The sequence below is a fragment of the Triticum dicoccoides genome, chromosome 5B, assembly GCF_002162155.2.
Source record: "Triticum dicoccoides isolate Atlit2015 ecotype Zavitan chromosome 5B, WEW_v2.0, whole genome shotgun sequence".
NCBI classification, from domain to species: Eukaryota; Viridiplantae; Streptophyta; class Magnoliopsida; order Poales; family Poaceae; genus Triticum; species Triticum dicoccoides.
In genome coordinates this window covers 450,644,273-450,662,411 of record NC_041389.1, presented here as the reverse complement: position 1 = coordinate 450,662,411, position 18,139 = coordinate 450,644,273, and the positions used below count along the sequence as shown (strand labels likewise).

The 18,139-nt window shown below is 47.8% G+C and overlaps 2 protein-coding genes across 2 annotated transcripts; both read right to left on the bottom strand.

The window, feature by feature from the left end:
- Nucleotides 1-1,769: 1,769 nt before the first annotated feature.
- LOC119309702 (F-box protein CPR1-like) lies at nt 1,770-5,829 on the bottom strand. The gene is made up of 7 exons (XM_037585652.1): nt 5,774-5,829; nt 5,511-5,673; nt 3,649-4,992; nt 3,425-3,544; nt 3,181-3,276; nt 3,036-3,095; nt 1,770-2,109 (listed from the first exon to the last, which is right to left on the bottom strand). The coding sequence occupies exons 1-7, from the start codon at nt 5,827-5,829 to the stop codon at nt 2,038-2,040; spliced, it is 1,911 nt and encodes a 636-aa protein (XP_037441549.1). The 3' UTR covers nt 1,770-2,037.
- A 66-nt stretch (nt 5,830-5,895) lies between these two features.
- LOC119310500 (putative F-box protein At3g17480) lies at nt 5,896-8,428 on the bottom strand. Its single transcript, XM_037586236.1, has 2 exons — nt 8,252-8,428; nt 5,896-7,442 (listed from the first exon to the last, which is right to left on the bottom strand). Exon 2 carries the CDS (start codon nt 7,395-7,397, stop codon nt 6,123-6,125), a length of 1,275 nt encoding a protein of 424 aa, XP_037442133.1. The 5' UTR covers nt 7,398-7,442; nt 8,252-8,428; the 3' UTR covers nt 5,896-6,122.
- Nucleotides 8,429-18,139: the final 9,711 nt, after the last annotated feature.

Sequence of the window (18,139 nt, the reverse complement as noted above, 5' to 3'; positions counted from 1 at the left end):
TTGGGAAGAGGAGTGGTACACGCGCGCTCCTCCTCCGCCGCCGCCCGCCTCGCCTCGTCACGACGCGCTTGCGTTGCCGGCATTCGTCAACTCCCTTGTCGGGGAGTGCGTCGACTCGGTCGTGGGCTTCCGCCCCAGCCCACGACTTCTACCCGACGGCCTATATAAGAAGGCTCTGCCCAGTGGAGTGACCTAGTTCGGTTCAATCACTCCCTCTCGCGTAACCTAGCCGTCATCTACTGTTCCTTGCTCTGTGCTGCTTCCGGTGATCCCATCCCGACGACCGCGTGCACGATTGGTCGGGAGAGCAGGTGCCTCTGGAACCCTGCCGTTCGAGATCCTGCCCGAGAGAACAGCAATAAGGTTTTTGGGGAGCGTCTCGTCGCGACTGCTCCCGATCTGTCCCCAGCTCCGTCAGCCTCTGCTTCCACTACTTCCCCCTGCATCAACACCATGGCTGACGCCGCCGCCGCCAAGAAGAAGGCCAAGGACGAAACCGAGGCTGTTGTTGCCGCTGCCGCGTTGGCCTGGCCAACCGGAGGGTATCATCTGTTCATCCCTCATTTACTCGTGCTTCTGCTAGCCGTATATGTGCTGCTCATAGATGGTTTGCTTCTATGTTCTGTACGTGCTAGTATGCCTAGGAATCGGTATGAGATGCATACCGTATTTGCCATGCTTACTGTTTACTCGTGGATTAGTCTAATCGGAAAAGTGTTAATATTTCCAACAGGTGATTGGTAAGGTTTTCATTTTGTTGGGCATGCTGTTTCCTCTAAGCCAACAGGGCCGTCTCGTGGTTGTGGCAGCATTTGATCGGAGTCGCTGCAATCTTGCTCCAGTTGGTCCGCAGCCCCGAGATGGAGTGGAACAACTCCAGAAGAGTGACAACGGCATCGGCATGCATCTCAGTCCGGGATGGGCTGATGAAGAGCACAACGTCATCGGCGTATATTGAAACTCGGGAAGGCATGGTGATTCGACCGATTTGCTGAAACACTTGGCTGCGGCAGTCCGCTTCCAAGAGGGCCGTCAGGGAGTCCATGACGAGGACCAAGAAAGAGTAGGGGCGATAGGGGCCGGGTCGCCCTGTCGAAGCCCTCTGCGATGACGAGTTGACGACTAATGCAAATCTTGTTTGGTGGATCAAGTGGCCAGGAGACCGGCGACCCAATTTATCCATCGGATTCCAAACCCTCTTCCGCGCATCAGATCAAGCAAGAACTCCCAGGAAACACTGTCAAATGCCTTGGCAATATCGACCCATCTTCAGGAGGATGGCCGGCGTCTTTCTCGCTTTGATTTCAGGGTTTTGATCATGGCCTGGACATGCATAAAGTTGTCGAGGATGGATCTTTTTTTTTTGTGAATGCGCTTTGGCAGGGGGAGATCAAATCATTCATGATATGTTGCAGCCTCCTTGCCATCAATTTGGCGACGCTGTGGATCAGGCTAACAGGCCTGAAGTCAGTGAGCTGCGTTGCGCCCTTGTGTTTCGGGATCAAGATCATGGTCGCTGTGTTCAGGGCGTGGAAATTGGAGGCGTTGCAGTTCACAAATTAACAAACAACGCTAACTGCACAAAACAGTAATGGATATTTACATATTTAGCCACTTGCTTAGAACTCTGACCGGAATTATGCCACAATTCATATTTCCGGCATGATCATGTTCTAAAGATACGTAAGATACGTAATATACCTTGGTACTGTATTGGGCCATGACCCCAAAAGTCAAACGCAGAATTGTAACAGAGATTCAGAATACAGGGCTGCCAGCAACCCAGTGTCAGGAACCTGGTTTGGATCTTCTGATCAAAGGTCTTTCAGTACGCAAATTCTTCAGTGTCTCAAACAGACCAATATTTTTAATCAGGTCCAAGTGCAATAAATTGAAATGGAGAAAACATAACGGTGGTACTGCAGAAATAACTGCTCTACAGGCGAAAGAGCTAACAAGTCCCTCGACGGTAAAAAGAAGCAAGAGTTGAATAACAGCCTTAGTAGGCTGAGAAGAATGACGATAAGCTCTCAAGTATCAAGTCTTCGCGTCATCGCCCTCGCTGTGATTCTGAGAAGAAATGCCAGCATTTGAACTCGAAGCACCAATCTGAAACATGAGTAAGGTTCAAACACAAGACAATGGTACTTTCATCACACATCAGGAAAAAGTCTAGAATTCCCATTACAGGAAAAGATAACAGCATGTTTTCAGTTCCTTTAAAAAGAAAAGGTGCACAGACAGCATAATAATCATGTCGCCAAATTTTGAACTTGAAGCTCAAACGGGAAAACGGGAAATGGAAAATTTAACATTTACCAATCAATCCATGCTTCCTACTCTGAATGTTCCTCAAGTCTTGTATGTTAATTTGTCTGCTATATAAAGCTGTACGATGTAGAACAACTTTAAGTACCTCTTACATTACTTGACAGCAACCAAAGTAACTTTTAGTTCCAAACACAGCTGCACAGCTATGCTCAATTAACCATTATTCACTAAGTCTGCCAGCAAATGTATAAGAATGGGACTGAAAGCAATACCATGCCATTAAAAGACAATAAAACTTGGCAGAACCTATATCTATGTCTGTAAGTCTGAAAATACAAGTTAAGAAAGGAATCAACACGTAAAGTGTTTTGCAACCAACCCAGTTCCCAAATTTAGGGCACTTACACAAACCTTGATGAAAAAAATATTTCTTACTGATGCAAAATTTGTTGATTGTGGGGTACGGGCTACCTACCTAACAAATCAATGAACACGACAACTAGACAACTTGCACACTTAGCAAAAAGAACTAAAGTACAGGTGTATGCATAAATTGAAATATGGGATGGAAAATAATTGCATTATTACAAGGGGGGTCATTCATTTGTATGACATGAGATAATCCAATTACTTTTCTTATATATTTCATAAGAAACTATTTCTTTTATTCCGGAAGAGATTAAAACAGATATTGGAGACAAGAACTAGCGAGCTATAGCAGAAAGGTAAAACATGAAAAAATTAGATCAAATGTAAACTTTTACCTGGTCATCTACAGCACTATCAATCATGTCAAAGATACTATTTGTTGTCTGCATCATAGCCTGTAGACAAGTTTAACTTTATTCATTTGACATGTTTCAACGAAAAGTCGTCAATGATCTGGCTTGTAAATTTAAAACACTATACCTTTATAATAGTCTTACTATTATTAATACGAGCAATTAAATTGTCCTGATCCAGCTTCTGTGCCACACAATTAAGATGCCGGAGGGGTCTTGTCTGCTGGAGTCTCATGCAAGGCATGTGTTACAACAACGATAATGGTGCACTCAAACATTCATATGCCTTCTGCTTTTCAAATGATTAATGCCTATTAAAATTTAAATGTGAAAATAAAGGTATGCTGACGTCCATTTAGGTAAAGAATTACCTGGTCTGGAAAGTTTGGAAATATTTGATTAATTTTCATGCCTGTTTCCCGTCGAATCGCATCATCCAATATATGTTGCAGTATCTCATTGAACCATATGCCATTTTGTTGTGCACATGCCTGCCAAATAATGAATTTCCGTTAAATTTCTGCAACTCAGCTATTGTTAAAATTTCCAGAATAATGAATGTCTGCTAAACTCAATTTGAATGCAGTCGACATACAATTCCATTAAGCTCAACTTGGTGAATGACACTGCACAATTTTTCATTCTCAGAGAGCCCACGCTCCCACGCCTCCCACTTGTTCAATTCCCAGCCTTCCCGCTGTTTTGGCCTACACACAATTTTAGCATTCTTGTATACATCTAAACGTACAAGTGACTTCACACAGTTGTGAGATTGCAAGTTGTGCCTGCAGGGACTGAAATCTAACAGCTTCACCATCTTACTTGAATCAATCTCGAAGTTCTCACCAAGCAACTCGTACGAACATACGTTATTGCGGCCGCGTTGTGTGAGGATCCTATCCCTGTGAACAAAACGTGGACCCAGAATATAATCTGGTGGGTACTTAATGTTGTACTTCTGGCTCCACCTTTGCTCTACCATGTTGTCAAGTGCCCAGATCTGCAGCTCACCGACAAGAGTTCTGGCATCATAACGACTAGTTTGAGCAGTCACTATACATATTTTCCCATCTATATCTCTGATCAAGAACTTACGAGAACCATAGTAATCATGATCTTCGCGTGCTGCTGGCAGTTGTATCATTGCAAAACTTTCTTCCCTGATATCAAAGGACATAACTGCATGCTGCCAGCTAGCTGACATGTCTTCAGTTAACCAATACATTTTTCCATCAACATTGACAACTCCAGAGTTTCTCACACTGATCAAGCTAAGAGCTTCTGGAGTTCGGATATCTTTCCATTTCTCATCACCAAGCGTGTAAACTTGAATGATGTTGAACCTGTCTTTATTATGGGGGCGACCATTAATGCAATCACCAAGGAAGTGTGTAATCTTGTATTTTTTTGTCACGGGATGAAATCCAAAGCTATAGAAACAGAAATTATCACCTTTCAGATTCTTCACAGGTTTCCCAAGATGTAGACATTCACCAGTTGCAAGGTTAGCTATCTTGATCGTTGATGTCTTTGTGTATAAGCCAAGAAGGCCATTGCATGAACCAAAAAGAAAATCACCAGGCCCAATCACTGGCACTATATATGTCGATGGCGACCAGGCTTCATCAATTAGGACAGCATCACTAGGGTAGTGCTTGCCTGAAACGAAACCTGACGGGAAGAACAGAAGGGCATAACTTGGCGCACACTGGAGGTGCAATGCAACAAACTGTGGATCCCGGATGATGTTGTGCCAGTGCTTGCAGACTCCGACGCACGTCAACAGAGTGCTCACTGGAAGTCTCAAAAACACCCGCTCAACGAGGTCCCCTGGGAGGTGGTTTATGATGCATTTCTCATTTATTTGCTTCATTGATTTGGTTTCTTCAGTGACCACAGTGAGCACCCAATGCCGAAGCAGCTGAAATACCAAACCCTTCTGCGAACACACATTACAATTAATGATAGCTACATAGAAACTGACATTTAAGTAATTCCATGGGCAAAGAAAGAAGTTAACATTTATGCATTTTATTTTATTTTTTGTCTCGCTTTCAAGGTAATTTACCAACCAATGTGCAGGAAGATATTGATAGCATCTCCAAATTTCTGCTCCGAAATTTTGACTACTCCAGGCTAAAAAAAAGTAACAATCTCTAGTTACCCAAAAAGTGAACCCACGGTCAAAAACAAATCTCTCATGTACCAAAAATGCAGGCTACTGTCAAATCCAACGAACACTCGTGCGCGCCGTCCCTCCGGCGCCTCAATCCCTCAACTTCAGCAAGTAGCTACAAACCCTAGACGCCCTCGGGCGCCATTACAGCAAGTAGTCAGCCCCTCAACCACGTCAAGTAGCTACAAACCCTAGCCGCCGTTACAGATGGAGAAGCGCGGACAAGAAGGATATTGGGGGAGAAAGCATTCCGCGAGCGAAAGGGGGCATCGAGGACTCACGAGCGCGATTCGGATCAGACGAGCTCCGCCGTCGCCGCCATTGGATTGGGATGGGAGGGCTCTCCGCTTGACGGTGAAACGATTTCCCGCCGCTTCCCCCCTCGTCAGCTCTTCGACCCCTTCTGGCGGCTCCGGGGTTTCGCCCAAGAGGAACAAGTTCTTTCTTTTTTAGCGTGGCGGAAGAGGAACGAGGTGTTTTATGCTGCGCAGGCCAGGTTCGGCCCAATTAGCCCAACTTTTTTCTTTAAAAAAATAAAAAGAACTTTGGTGGATCTAAAACTTCAAGGCTGTCCTGTTTTCTGGACGAAGGCTTTGCCATTTTCCATTGGTTCCCACTTGATATATCATGGGTAGAATTTGCACTATTCACTACACGAGTGAAGTAGAAAAGCTTAGTGCACAAAATACTTATTACTTCTGAATATGTTACAATAACCAGTTGCTTAAATCTCCATCGAGAATTACACCATAATTCATTCATGTTTCAGAAGTAATTCATTCATCTGCTGCCTACACCTATACTGGACCATGACCACCGAAGGCAAACGCAGAGCCGTAATCAGAAATTCAGAACACAAGGCGCTCCAACACTGCAAAGCCAGTACTGTCATGTCAGGAGGAACCTGGCGGAGGGAGAGGCCAGTGCGGCGCGCGAACAATGGCCGCCCCGGCGTACACGTCCAACGGGACGAGCGTCTCCTTGTACAGGTACGCCTGCGTCTCGTAGTACCTGTAAGGCCTGAAATTCAGCAGCCTCACCTCCTCCCCGCCGTCCTCGTCGCCCCGCAGGTCCCGGCAGAACGCGTCGCCGTCGCGGCCGTGCAGCAGGACCTTCCCCCCGCGGACGAAGCACGGCTGCGGGACGCACCGCGGCGCCGACGGCGACAGGTCGACGCTGTACTTGAGCGACCACCTGTCCTCGCCCCGGCTCTCGAGCGTCCAGACGTCCATCCTCCCGGAGACCTCGGCGTTGTAGCGGCGCCACCGGGGAGCGCTGCTGCTGAAAGGGGCTGTCACCAGACAAACCTTCTTCTCCACCTCCGTCACGTAGTAGGACAGCGCGGGGGCGCCGCAGGGCCCGTCCGTCGCCACGCCGCACGCTCTCAACGGCGGAGGCCTCAACGTCACAAAGGTCTCGTCCTTGAGATCGAACGCCATGACCGCCGCGCCGCAGCACGCCCCTTCCTCCTCCGATATCCAGTACATCGCGCCGTCCACGTTGACGACCCCGAGGTTCACCAGGCAGCTCTCCCTCGGCGCCCTGACGTCCCGCCACCCGTCCTCGCCGAGGGTGTGCACCTGGATGGCGTCGAAGCGGAACGGCTGCCCCGACGACCGGCCGTGCCGGGGCTCGCGGAGGAAGTAGACGAGCTTGTACTCCCCCGTCGCCGGGTGGAACCCGAAACTATAGAGGTAGTACAGGTCACGGAGCGATCTCCCGTCGGGCTTCGAGAGGTGCAGGCGCTGGCCGGTCGCGGGGTTGACGATCTTCAGCGTGTACTTCCGGTAGAAGCAGAGCAGGCCGTTGCATGACGCGAAGAGGTGGTCGTCCGTATCCATGGAAGACGCCGCCCACGTTGACACGGACCATTTCTCGTCGAAGAGCTTCACACGGCCAGGCATGGCGGTCTTGAGGCTCGCCGAGGCGTCCAGCCTCGGCAGGAAAAGGAGGAGGTGCTCGGGTGCACGATTGGCATGGTCCATGATGAAGCAGGGGTCGCTGATCACCCCGCGCCATTGGTGACACGTCCGGCAGAGTCTCTGCAGAGTGCTGACCGGAAGCCGGAGAAGTATCTCGTGCAGGACGTCTGGTGTGAGGCGGCTGATGCTTGCCAACTGATTTTCGGTTGCCTGCTCTTGCTCTGCATCGTTTGTGTCACTGGCCATTTCCAAGCACCTTTTTCCCCCTGTGAAAGTTGTGCCTGACAAGTCCTGTAATATGCCATAAAATTGGAAGCTTTCAGAAACGGAAGGTGCTAGTATATCTATAATCGATGAAGATTGATTCAGTTCTAGGATCATGCGATCACTTCGGACTTTTGACAGAAATAGCCCATTTTTCAATGGGAACGGCTTATCAGATCCAAGAGGGGAAAACCGTCCATCTTATGTATTCGTTAAAGACAGATGATTGCTTGTACTATTAGTTAACACACCATCCCCGCCTATATAAAATACTATTGAACATCTTAAGGCGTTGGATTTTCATTCTGCCAAACAAATAGTACTATTTGATTATGCTGACTAAGTTTTCAGTATATTTGTGCTTCCAGAACAGAATTCCTTCCAAGAGAATCGGCTTTGCTTTGGTCGTATACCCTCGGAAAAGAAGGCATTCTACTATTTTCAGTCACTGGTCTAGCATGTACTACTAGCTCTGATTTTCAACTTGAATTGGTTAGAATAGCCCTGCAAAGCTGCAAATGAAGTTTGAAGTGTTCCGCCGCGCAGCCTGGGGTTGAAACGAAGGCACGGCCAACTTTTTCTAGTAGATGCAGCAGCAACGAAGGACCATGAACTGGAGCAGCAGAAAGCCTTCAGGGCGCATCCAACAAAGCCACTAACACGCCTACGCATACTAACCCATCACTCACTCATTCTACAGGGTTCTAGTCCAAGTTGCTTCCAGTTCCAGGTTCCAGTTCATCCCCAACTTCAAAACCACTTAGCTAGCCACACAAGACACCGCGGCCGAATCCGACACCAGGTAAAAAGATTGCTGGAATCTGAAGAAAACTTACAGCGGAATCATCAACAAAGCCCCCAGGCGAAGAAGAAGAAGAAGAAGAAGAAGAAGAAGCCCGCGGCCACAAGCTTAATCCCACCGTTATCCTCCGGGAGTGCTACTTATCGACCTCCTCTCTGGCAGTAACTAGCCGCCGTGGACGCAAGCATCGCACTCCAGGTCTCCGCAGTTACCGCTATCCGCTCTCTGATTGCGTGACGGCTTCTTCAACCACCGGTAGAATCCAAAATCAGAAAAATATCAAGGACATAGGCCCAGCAAGCAGCAAAGGCCCAGTATTCAAATGGTGGACAGTACCGGACACATACAACAGCATGGCTCCCTACAAAAGTACAGACGTCTACACTCTGTGTGAGCAATAATCTATTCGTTAGAAGATCTGAAATATCTTTTGAAACTTCCAATAAGCATATACATCGTGGGGGCAACATGCACACTTGCAGTATTTGATGTGGAAGATTTATGTTTTAGCAATTGGTTCGGCATTATTCAAGTTGGTGCAACTTAGATGGTACTCTGTTTCGAATTATAAGATATTTTAGCTTTTCCTGATTCGCAATGTATGTAGAGTATGGATTCACTCATTTCACTCCGTGTGTAGTCCATATTGAAATATCTAAATCATCTTATATTCCATATGTGGGGGGCCATTCTTGGTGGGCAGGGATCACGCGAGATGACGAGGACGGGGCAGAGACCCACCTGTCATGCACTTGGCAACTACATGGAGGGGCGACTCTACGGGCGACGCCACGGGCGGCCTCATCCGCCGGGGAACGGCGGGTTGGGGGCGGTTCTGGGCGCTGTTGGATGGCGCCGCAGACACGTATGACGAGGACGGTGACTCGGACGGCGAGGAGCCGCCGGCGAGTTCTCCGACGCCGTCGGACGCGATCTGTGAGGTGTTGAGGGTTGGATACTCCGAGAACGAGGTGGCATTGCTCGTCGACTTGGCGATCCCCCGTGACGATCCGGCTAGGCTGGACTGAGGGAGAAGGATAACGTCGAGATAGTCCGCCGAGTCGTCCATCGTCGTACGGTGGCTTCGGTGATCTGGCCTTGGCGCGGTCCTCAAACCTACCTTGTTAGATTTTTCCGAGGCGGGAGCTTGGAAGATGGTTCAAAGAAAGAAGAAGAAAAACCCAGCGGCGGCCGGCCGGTCGGCTGAGATCCATGAAGCGCGGATCCAGCGTTTGAATTTTTTGCTGGGCTCTGTTGGGCCCGATGTGAATGCGGCGACTGGGGGCCGGTCTGCTAATGGGTGTTCGGCCCAGCAATTGCCGAAACAGAGTGGGCCGGGGTTATAGCTGGGTATGAGGCCCAGGCTAAACCGGAATCCACCTTTGTTGAGAGCACCGGCACGTGCATGTTTTCGATCGATCGTCGATCGCAGTACTCGTCTTCGCCATCTCCTAGGGTTCGACGACGTTGTGCGGTTCCGGGCTTCCCTGCGTGCGGTCCCGGGCGTGCGGCTCGTATTCCTCCCCTTGCGGCCATGGCTGGGCAGGGTGGTGGTGCTCCGTCGGGTCCGAAACCTCCGATGGCCGCCGGGACTGTGCCGGCCGGGTGTGGTGGTGGTGGTGCTCCGCCGGGTCCGAAGCCTCGGGTGGTCGTTGGGTCCGTACCGACCGCGGCGGGTCGAGGTGGTTTGCTGGGGCCTAGGCCGCCGGCATCGGGGTGTCAGTCGTTCAGGCGCCCGCGCTAACCGCTGCAGGGCGTGGAAACGCGCAGGGGCCTAGGCCGCCGCCGCCCGGGGCAGTCGTGGTGGCGCCTCGCAAACAGACGCAGACGCATGGGCAGTAGCCGTGGGCTGCGCCGCCGCCCCACCTAGTTGCAAGACCGCCGCAAAAACGGGTTGCGACGGTGCAGACGCACGCACCGCCGCCTCAACCTGTGCATGTGGGCGATGGAGGCATGGGACATGTTCATTTATCGGTTAACCGCGGTGGTAATGGACCACCTCGGGGACAATGGGGTGATGATGGTTTCAATGCTTATGGTGATGGCCAACATCGTGGCTCGTCGTCGGTGGGCGGTGGGCGTGGCTATGCATGGCAGAGTGGTGGAACAGCAGAAAGACCTTTTTACGGCCCCCGGGAGGCTTTGTTGAGGGGGCACCTGGCCCAGATCACCGACAGAGAGGTGGCTACTGAGGTCATCGTGGAGGTCGCAGTGGTAGGAACCGTTACTCCAACCTCCACCACATGTCGTTGTTGAGCCGACGGCATCCTCGGAGGTGGCTGCTTCCGGAAAGACGTTGGAATTGTCCGGTCAGGTTATGGACACGGTGACGACGCTGGCTAATGCTGAGGTGCCTGAGACTGAGCCCTTGGTGACGGGTGTAGTCGGTGCCGCCGACAAGACAGATGCTGATAGAGTTCCAAGTGGGCTCGTAAGAAGGAGAAGATGATGTGTTATTGTTATGGTGAGAGGGGCCACTTTATAGCTGAATGTGTGACTGAGTTATGTGATACCTGCCTCAAGCCAGCGCATGACACGGCGGAGTGCCCGATACTGCGTTATCAGATGCTGAGTATTACCATTTATGGAGTTTATTGTGCCGAGTTGATGTTTTTTGAGTCTCCTAGTGCGAGGGAGATCCCAGTGGAGCCCCAGAGCACGACCACGGGGATTGTCAAAGTCACGAAAGGTGATGTGTCTGAGGTCAGATTTTGTAGAGGCTTAGTGAGTTAGCTCGAGGTAATTTTCAGTGGGAGCTTACTCGACTCGAGGCCAATATGTATAAGGTTGACTTCCCTACAACAGAGGACTTGGAGCGTCTTCTGAGTTTTGGGTTGTGCAGAGTACCTGGCACAGAGTGCATCCTCGAGTTTGATGAGTGGAAGAAGGTAGAGCCACAGGGCAAGCCTCTCACTCAGGTCTGGTTGCGATTCTCGGGGGCTCCATCGAAGCCGCTTCAGGATGCTCGGGTCGCTACTAGCTTGGGGATACTAGTCGGGAAAACCGAGAGGGTGGACATGGCCTTTACCCGAGCCAACGGGGTGGCTCGACTGCTGGTGAGTGTCCTGGACATCGAGTTTGTGCCTGACGTGGTTCAGTGGACACATAGGGGCTAGGTATATAACCTTGAGATTGAGTTTGAGGACACCGATCTTTTCGCTGAGGCTCCAGCATGGACTGATGTGGATATGCATGATAAGAATGATGAATCGGGTAATACGGAAGCGCGAGGGAAGGATGTTGGGCGTGAGTTTTCCAACGGCCCGGGTTCCGCCTCACAGACGCCCGGGAATGGGGTTGCACCTTCAGCTACGGTGCCTATGAGTACTCTGAGATTTGGTTCTCTTGAGCCAGCTTCTGCTCCTCCTAGGTTGTGGAGCGATTAGGTGGAGTCTGAGGATGTTCTAGAAGGCACGCTTCCTCCCCTAGACATTGCAGAGGCAGATGGCTCTCTGGATGGGCGCCTGGAGGTGATTGTCACTGTGATGACTTTGGTCGAGGGGGGAGGATCATGGGTAGGTGGCCCCCTGTTCTCCCACTCCTCCTGCTATTTCGCCACATGTGAGGACTCCGACGGACGTGACTGTGTTGCCGATCAGTGACGGGACCGGCTTGGGAGGGGAACCCGGGCAGGTGGCCTCGGTTTCTTCCTCTCCTACGGCGGTCAGGGTGGCCGAGCCTGTGGTGTCCATGGGCCTCGGGAGCCGGCCGACACCTGCTCAGCTGCAGGGGCTGATCCAGCCGACGTCGACCGGGGTGATCGCGTCACCCTCCAGCCAGAGGGCCGGGTTGGGTGGGGAGTGGGGGCAGGCGGCCCCCGCACTCACTTCCCCTCGCGAGCTTTTGGATGGGACGCCGGCCGTGCTGGCCGCGTCTCCCTCCAGTCCGAGGGCTGGGTCAGGTGGGGAGCATGGGTAGGTGGCCCAACACTCACTTCCCCTGCGCTCGCCGGGGCTGTTGGGGACCCCGCCGATGCTTGTGGCGGACCTTGGTGCTTCGCCGGGTGTTGTAGCCTGGCCGTGCATTGGGGATGGGGCTGGAGGCCTTACCCCAAACAGGGCCACTCGGGAGGAGGTCATCGCTTTTGGGGGCATTTCGGATCTTATATCTGAGGGGCGATGGATGAGTTGCCGCCTCCATGACCTGTCGGATGTTGATGACATGCAACTGAGGTGCGCCATGCGGGTGGCCAAGCTTCATGACATTGAGGTCACTACTGGTATGTAGATCGACACTTCCAATTCCATTCTGCATTTTTCTAATGATGAGATTATTCATAATGCAAATCAGTTAGGAGTTTCACTAGGTAGTAATGATAGTAAAATCTCTAAATCAGTTAATGATATCCTGGATCTTGAAGCGGAGCGCGCTTTAGAACTTATTCGCAACTTAGTAGCGGTCAAACCTATGAACGATTCCGACATAGATGCTTTGGGAGTCAGGGTGTTAGATACTTTCTGTGCGGATCTTGCCCCATCCCTCCCAGACACAGAGGAGGATGAAGGTTCTATACCCCTAGAGGATATTGCCCCGAGGATTGGGTTGTTAGGTCCACGGAGCCCGGTTATGAGGACCGGGTGGAGGATCAAAACAAGCCTAAACGCAAGTGGAGGCGAAAGATTTATCCAGCTTCGGTGGTGCGTAGAAGTGCTAGGAACCGTACTACTAAAAAAATTCATGATGAATTATGAGAGGAATTTTTTGGAATAGCAAAGGTCTGACAGACTTGGCTAAAATAAGATTTCCAGCAGATGCTTTTATCGAACATAGGCTGGATTTTATCGCCCTCTCTGAAACAGGAAGGGGCAATTTCTCCCCCCAGTTTCTAAGTGCTTTATCAGGAGGTGTCGATTTTGATTGGCATTGCCTTCCCCCGAGAGGAAGATCAAGTGGGGTCTTACTTGGGGTTAGATGCGAGGTGTTGGAAGTCCACAATGTGGTTATGGGAGACTTCGCCATCAAGTTTTGGGTTAGATCGAAGGCCGATGGGTTTAGTTGGGCACTGGTGGCGATATATGGTTCCACGCAGCCAAAATTCAAACCAGACTTTTCGGTGGATCTTGTCCGTATTTGCAGGTCTGAGCAGCTTCCAATCTTGGTTGGGGGCGACTTTAACATTATTAGAAGGAGAGAAGGAAAGAGCAATGATAACTTTGACGGCAGGTGGTGGTTTATGTTTAATACCATTACTGAAAGCTTGGATCTGAGAGAGATAGAGATTTTGGGTAGAAAATTTACTTGGGCTAATAGCTTGCCAAACCCGACGTTTGAGAAGCTAGATCGAGTCCTCACGAGCGTTGATAACCCGCAAGTATAGAGGATCGCAACCGTTTTCGAGGGTAGAGTATTCAACCCAAATTTATTGATTCGACACAAGGGGAGCCAAAGAATATTCTTAAGTATTAGCAGTTGAGTTGTCAATTCAACCACACCTAGATAACTTAGTATCTGCAACAAAGTATTTAGTAGCAAAGTAGTATGGAAGTAACGGTAATGATAGTAAAAGTAACAGTAGCAGTTTTGTAGTAATGGTAACAGTGCCAACGGTAAAGTAAATAAGCAAAGCACAATATGTGAAAAGCTCGTAGGAATTGGATAGGTGATGGATAATTATGTCGAATGTGATTACTCATGTAATAGTTATAACATAGGGTGACACAGAACTAGCTCCAGTTCATCAATGTAATGTAGGCATGTATTCCGAATATAGTCATACATACTTATGGAAAAGAACTTGCATGACATCTTTTGTCCTACCCTCCCGTGGCAGCGGGGTCCTAATGGGAACTAAGGGATATTAAGGCCTGCTTTTAATAGAGAACCGAACCAAAGCATTAGCACTTAGTGAATACATGAACTCCTGAAACTACGGTCATCACCAGTAAGTATCCTGATTATTGTCAGTTCGGGGTTAACGGATCATAACACATAACTACGACCAGGAGTAGTTTAGGAGGATCCCAGGTAGGAGTCCTGCACCTATTTCGATCTGTATCCCAGTTTGTGCTAGCCATCTTATGGCAACTTGTTTAACTTATGTCTGTACTCAGGTATTGTTGCTTCCACTGACTCATCTATGATCGAGCACTTGTATTCGAGACCTCGAGGCCCCTGGCTTGTATTATGATGCTTCTATGACTTATTTTATTTGTAGAGTTGTGTTGTGATATCTTCCCGTGAGTCCCTGATCTTGATCGTACACGTTTGCGTGTATGATTAGTGTACGATTGAATCGGGGGCGTCACTGTTGCAAAGCTATGAATTACGAGTACAATGGACAAGAAGGAATTCGAAACCAGTCCGGTTAAAACAAGATGAGAGAGGAAGAATTCGGGCAGCACTCCGGTTGAAAAGAGATGCAAGACTTGATAAGACGAAAAGAACTTGAATGAGAACACAACACTCCGGTTAAAAGGATAAGCACGAAAAGAACACGATCCTCAATACGAGAAGAGGAGTGAAAAGAGCAACATCACAATGCCTCCGAAAGAAAGAATAGAAGATAGATCATTGGAATAACAGAATGGAGAAGAAAAAGCCAACTTCTGCCACAAATGAGCTTGGAAAGCACCCTTCCAAGAAGGTTACAACGGGGTTGTTGGGAAAAACCAACAACGAAACGAATAAGCTTGTAGTGGGCTTATGGAAAACATCTCAAATTATGAGGTGACAACCGGCCACTAACTGAAACAATTGCTTGCTTGAGATTAACAAAGAGATGAAAACTGCTTTCGCCGAGATGATAGGAGAAAACTTGGATCATTGATAAGCACCACAAATAGCAACATTCCTTAGGGAAGGCTTTAGGTGCAATATGACACAAGATAACTCCAACGAAGAGATTAATGGATTTAAAATACCTCATTCTTGACAACATATGAATCATGAAACATGAAGGAAATTGTCAAGAGTGACATAACACCATCTCAAAAGATAAGGTAGAAAGAATAGCACTTTGAAATGCAAGAAGAAGAATACTTGAACTCCTCAAAATAAGACATGTGTTGAACACCATGTTTATTTTAGAGTAAAGCTTGGTGGATCTTAACTTCGAGAGAAATCTTGAAGTATAATTGAAGAATGAAAAGAATCCTTGATGAACCACCATGTTGAGCCTCCATGAAGAACTCCAGTAATAAAAGGATGATAGAAAGAAAGAGAAGTTGAAAACACAAGGTGAATCCTTGCAATGATTTAAATGGAGCTTCGCGATGATATAACCGAGAAAACTTGGAACTCCGGAAAAGAAAAGATGAAGCATCTCGAATCGAGAAATGTGACATGATGAACAACTCTGGAAAGAAGAAACTAGATCACTTGGATGAAACAATAATAAGAATTACGTTATGCGTATCCTTCACCAATTTAAATTGATGACAAGCAACGAATTTGGCATACTACTTATTCTTCTTGAGTGATTAAGTATAGAGATAGAGCAAACTTGAGAAGGTATTGATGGAACCACCGGTGGGATTTGGAAACAACAAATGAATTGATATGATAACGAAGGAAGAAAAATCTTGAACGAACCACCGTAAGAATTGAAAATGAAAGTAACAAAGGCACAAATCACGGGGAAGAATTGGAAAATGAATGACGATACTTGAGGGGATTTAGATACATGAGAACGAAGAGATCATGAACTGATTAGAGGATATTTGAACGATGCACCGGTAAGATTTGGAGAACGAGAACTGAAAGCTGGAATGAATAATTCTTAGAAGATGGGCTCCGGAGAATCAAACTGAAGAGACTCCTGAATTGCTCTTGATGGGTGAAAAGAACTCTCATAATAAAAAAACAATTATGAGAGGATGGCAGGAAGCTTGAACTATGAATCTTCAAGAGAACGAACCAAGATTTAGGAGAAATCCTTCTTCGGTCTTCAAATGTTGAGAATGATGATGAGAACCACCATGAATTGTTGAGATACTCTGGGAGAATGAAAAACAAAGAGGTTGAGCAAACACTGAAAAATAATTTGAAATCGATCTTGGAAAACATCTGACTGATGAGATTCATTCTTACGTCAAACTTCGAAAAGAATTTGGGAATGGCTCCGGGAAAATTAGAAGAGTCAGGTAAGATCCTGGGAAAATACATGTGGGTTAAGGTCCCACTAAAAAGGAAACACCGTTGGAAAAGATTACTTGAAAGAGAGATTGTACAGGTCGAATTAAATGGCTTGAATGAGATAACAACCTCAAAATAACTTGAATGGATTGAGAATGGGAACACGAATCTTTCAAGATATCTTCAACACTCATATGAACTGGGCTAGGTGAATAAATAAGAGAGCCTAGGATAGGAAATTCACATGGGAAGATATGTGAACCAAAAGGAAGAGATATGATCAACATCGAAACTTGAAATTAATCCACCGAAAAAGAATACGAGAATGAAGAATGATGAACTTGAAGCTCCATTAGTATCTTCTCGAGAATCACCGGATAAAAACATTGAAAGAAACGAATGAAGAGACTTCTCACAAATAAAAGGATACATGATTAAGAAATCTAGGTCCTTGAAGAAAAAGGGTGGGAGGGCGGGAAAACAAAGGCAACTTGGGGCGGATGAAACAAACACCATTGAGAAAACTTAGAAATGATCTTGCGGGTGTTGAAAATGATCGGATCTACTTGAAGAGAAGCACACCGATTAGGAAAAGAATTAACATGACAACCTCGATGATCAAGAAGGATTAGTATTCACATAGCAATATGAGAACATCGTTTAGGAAAGGTATGGATTCAACATTTGACTTTGAAGAAATTCGAATACCACAAATAAAACAAAACAAAGGATTTGGCTTGCAGAATAAGCTGGAACAAACATATGATAGAGATTCCGTCCGAAGTTTTCGTGGTGGGGCCCACACGAGCTCGAACGTACAACACCATCATGTACAAGGCAGTGCACATGACATACGAAGCGTCCCCGAATCGGCATAGCCAAGGATTCTTTAAGACACAACGAGACCGCTGTAAAAACGACCGTGGATAGGCAGACCACTAGACGTCGAACCCCAATCTCATATCATGCATCTGTCGGAAAGAAAAAAAACTAAAGCTACTTGAATTCCCACCTATAAAACTCCCGAAACTTTCTGGTTATGCAATCTGGTGTTGGGGATACAGGGGAAGCAATATATATCTCACCTAAAACTAACAATAGCTACATCCAAGCTGTATCCATCTGTCAACACATAACCAAGAAAACTCCGGAAATCGTGTACCTCAACCTTCGAAAAGCATCCGTTATACGAGCTATGGCAATACTCCCGAACTCCCGCCCCAGTACTGGGTGGTGTCGAGGTTATCTCACCAACAACTGCATAAAAGAGATTTTCGATGTCGGCAAAGCTCAGGTATTCCAGAACTGCAACGATAAAATTATGACGACAACACCTCGGAGCTCAACTCCCCGGGACACTGCCACAACCCCTAAATGTCAGGAGGCACCAAGAACAATGTTCTCGTCATAAGAATATCGGAACGATCCCAAGATACCCGCGTGATCCTAAAAAAATTTATTAGTGAAATTTGAGGAGAGGAAAGTCAAAACATCTACGTCAGGAGACCTCACCAGAGCGACGAAGGGGCTGAGGAGTAAAAAGAATCCTACTCTCCGATATATATAATCCTAAGACTCAAAATTTTTTTGTTCTAGACTCAACAACGCCAATGATTCGATCAAGCAGGGGGCTCCTAAGTCGGGGATGGCTCTGATTACCAACTTGTAACACCCACATGCGGCTATATCTCCCACGTGTCGAAGCACGACTTAGAGGCATAACCGCATGGTGGTTTTTTCGCAAGAAGGGTCATCTTCACACAATCCCATGTAATGAACAAGAATGGGATAAAGAGTTGGCTTACAATTGCCACTTCACACAAGTACTTAAATAAATCATACATCAATC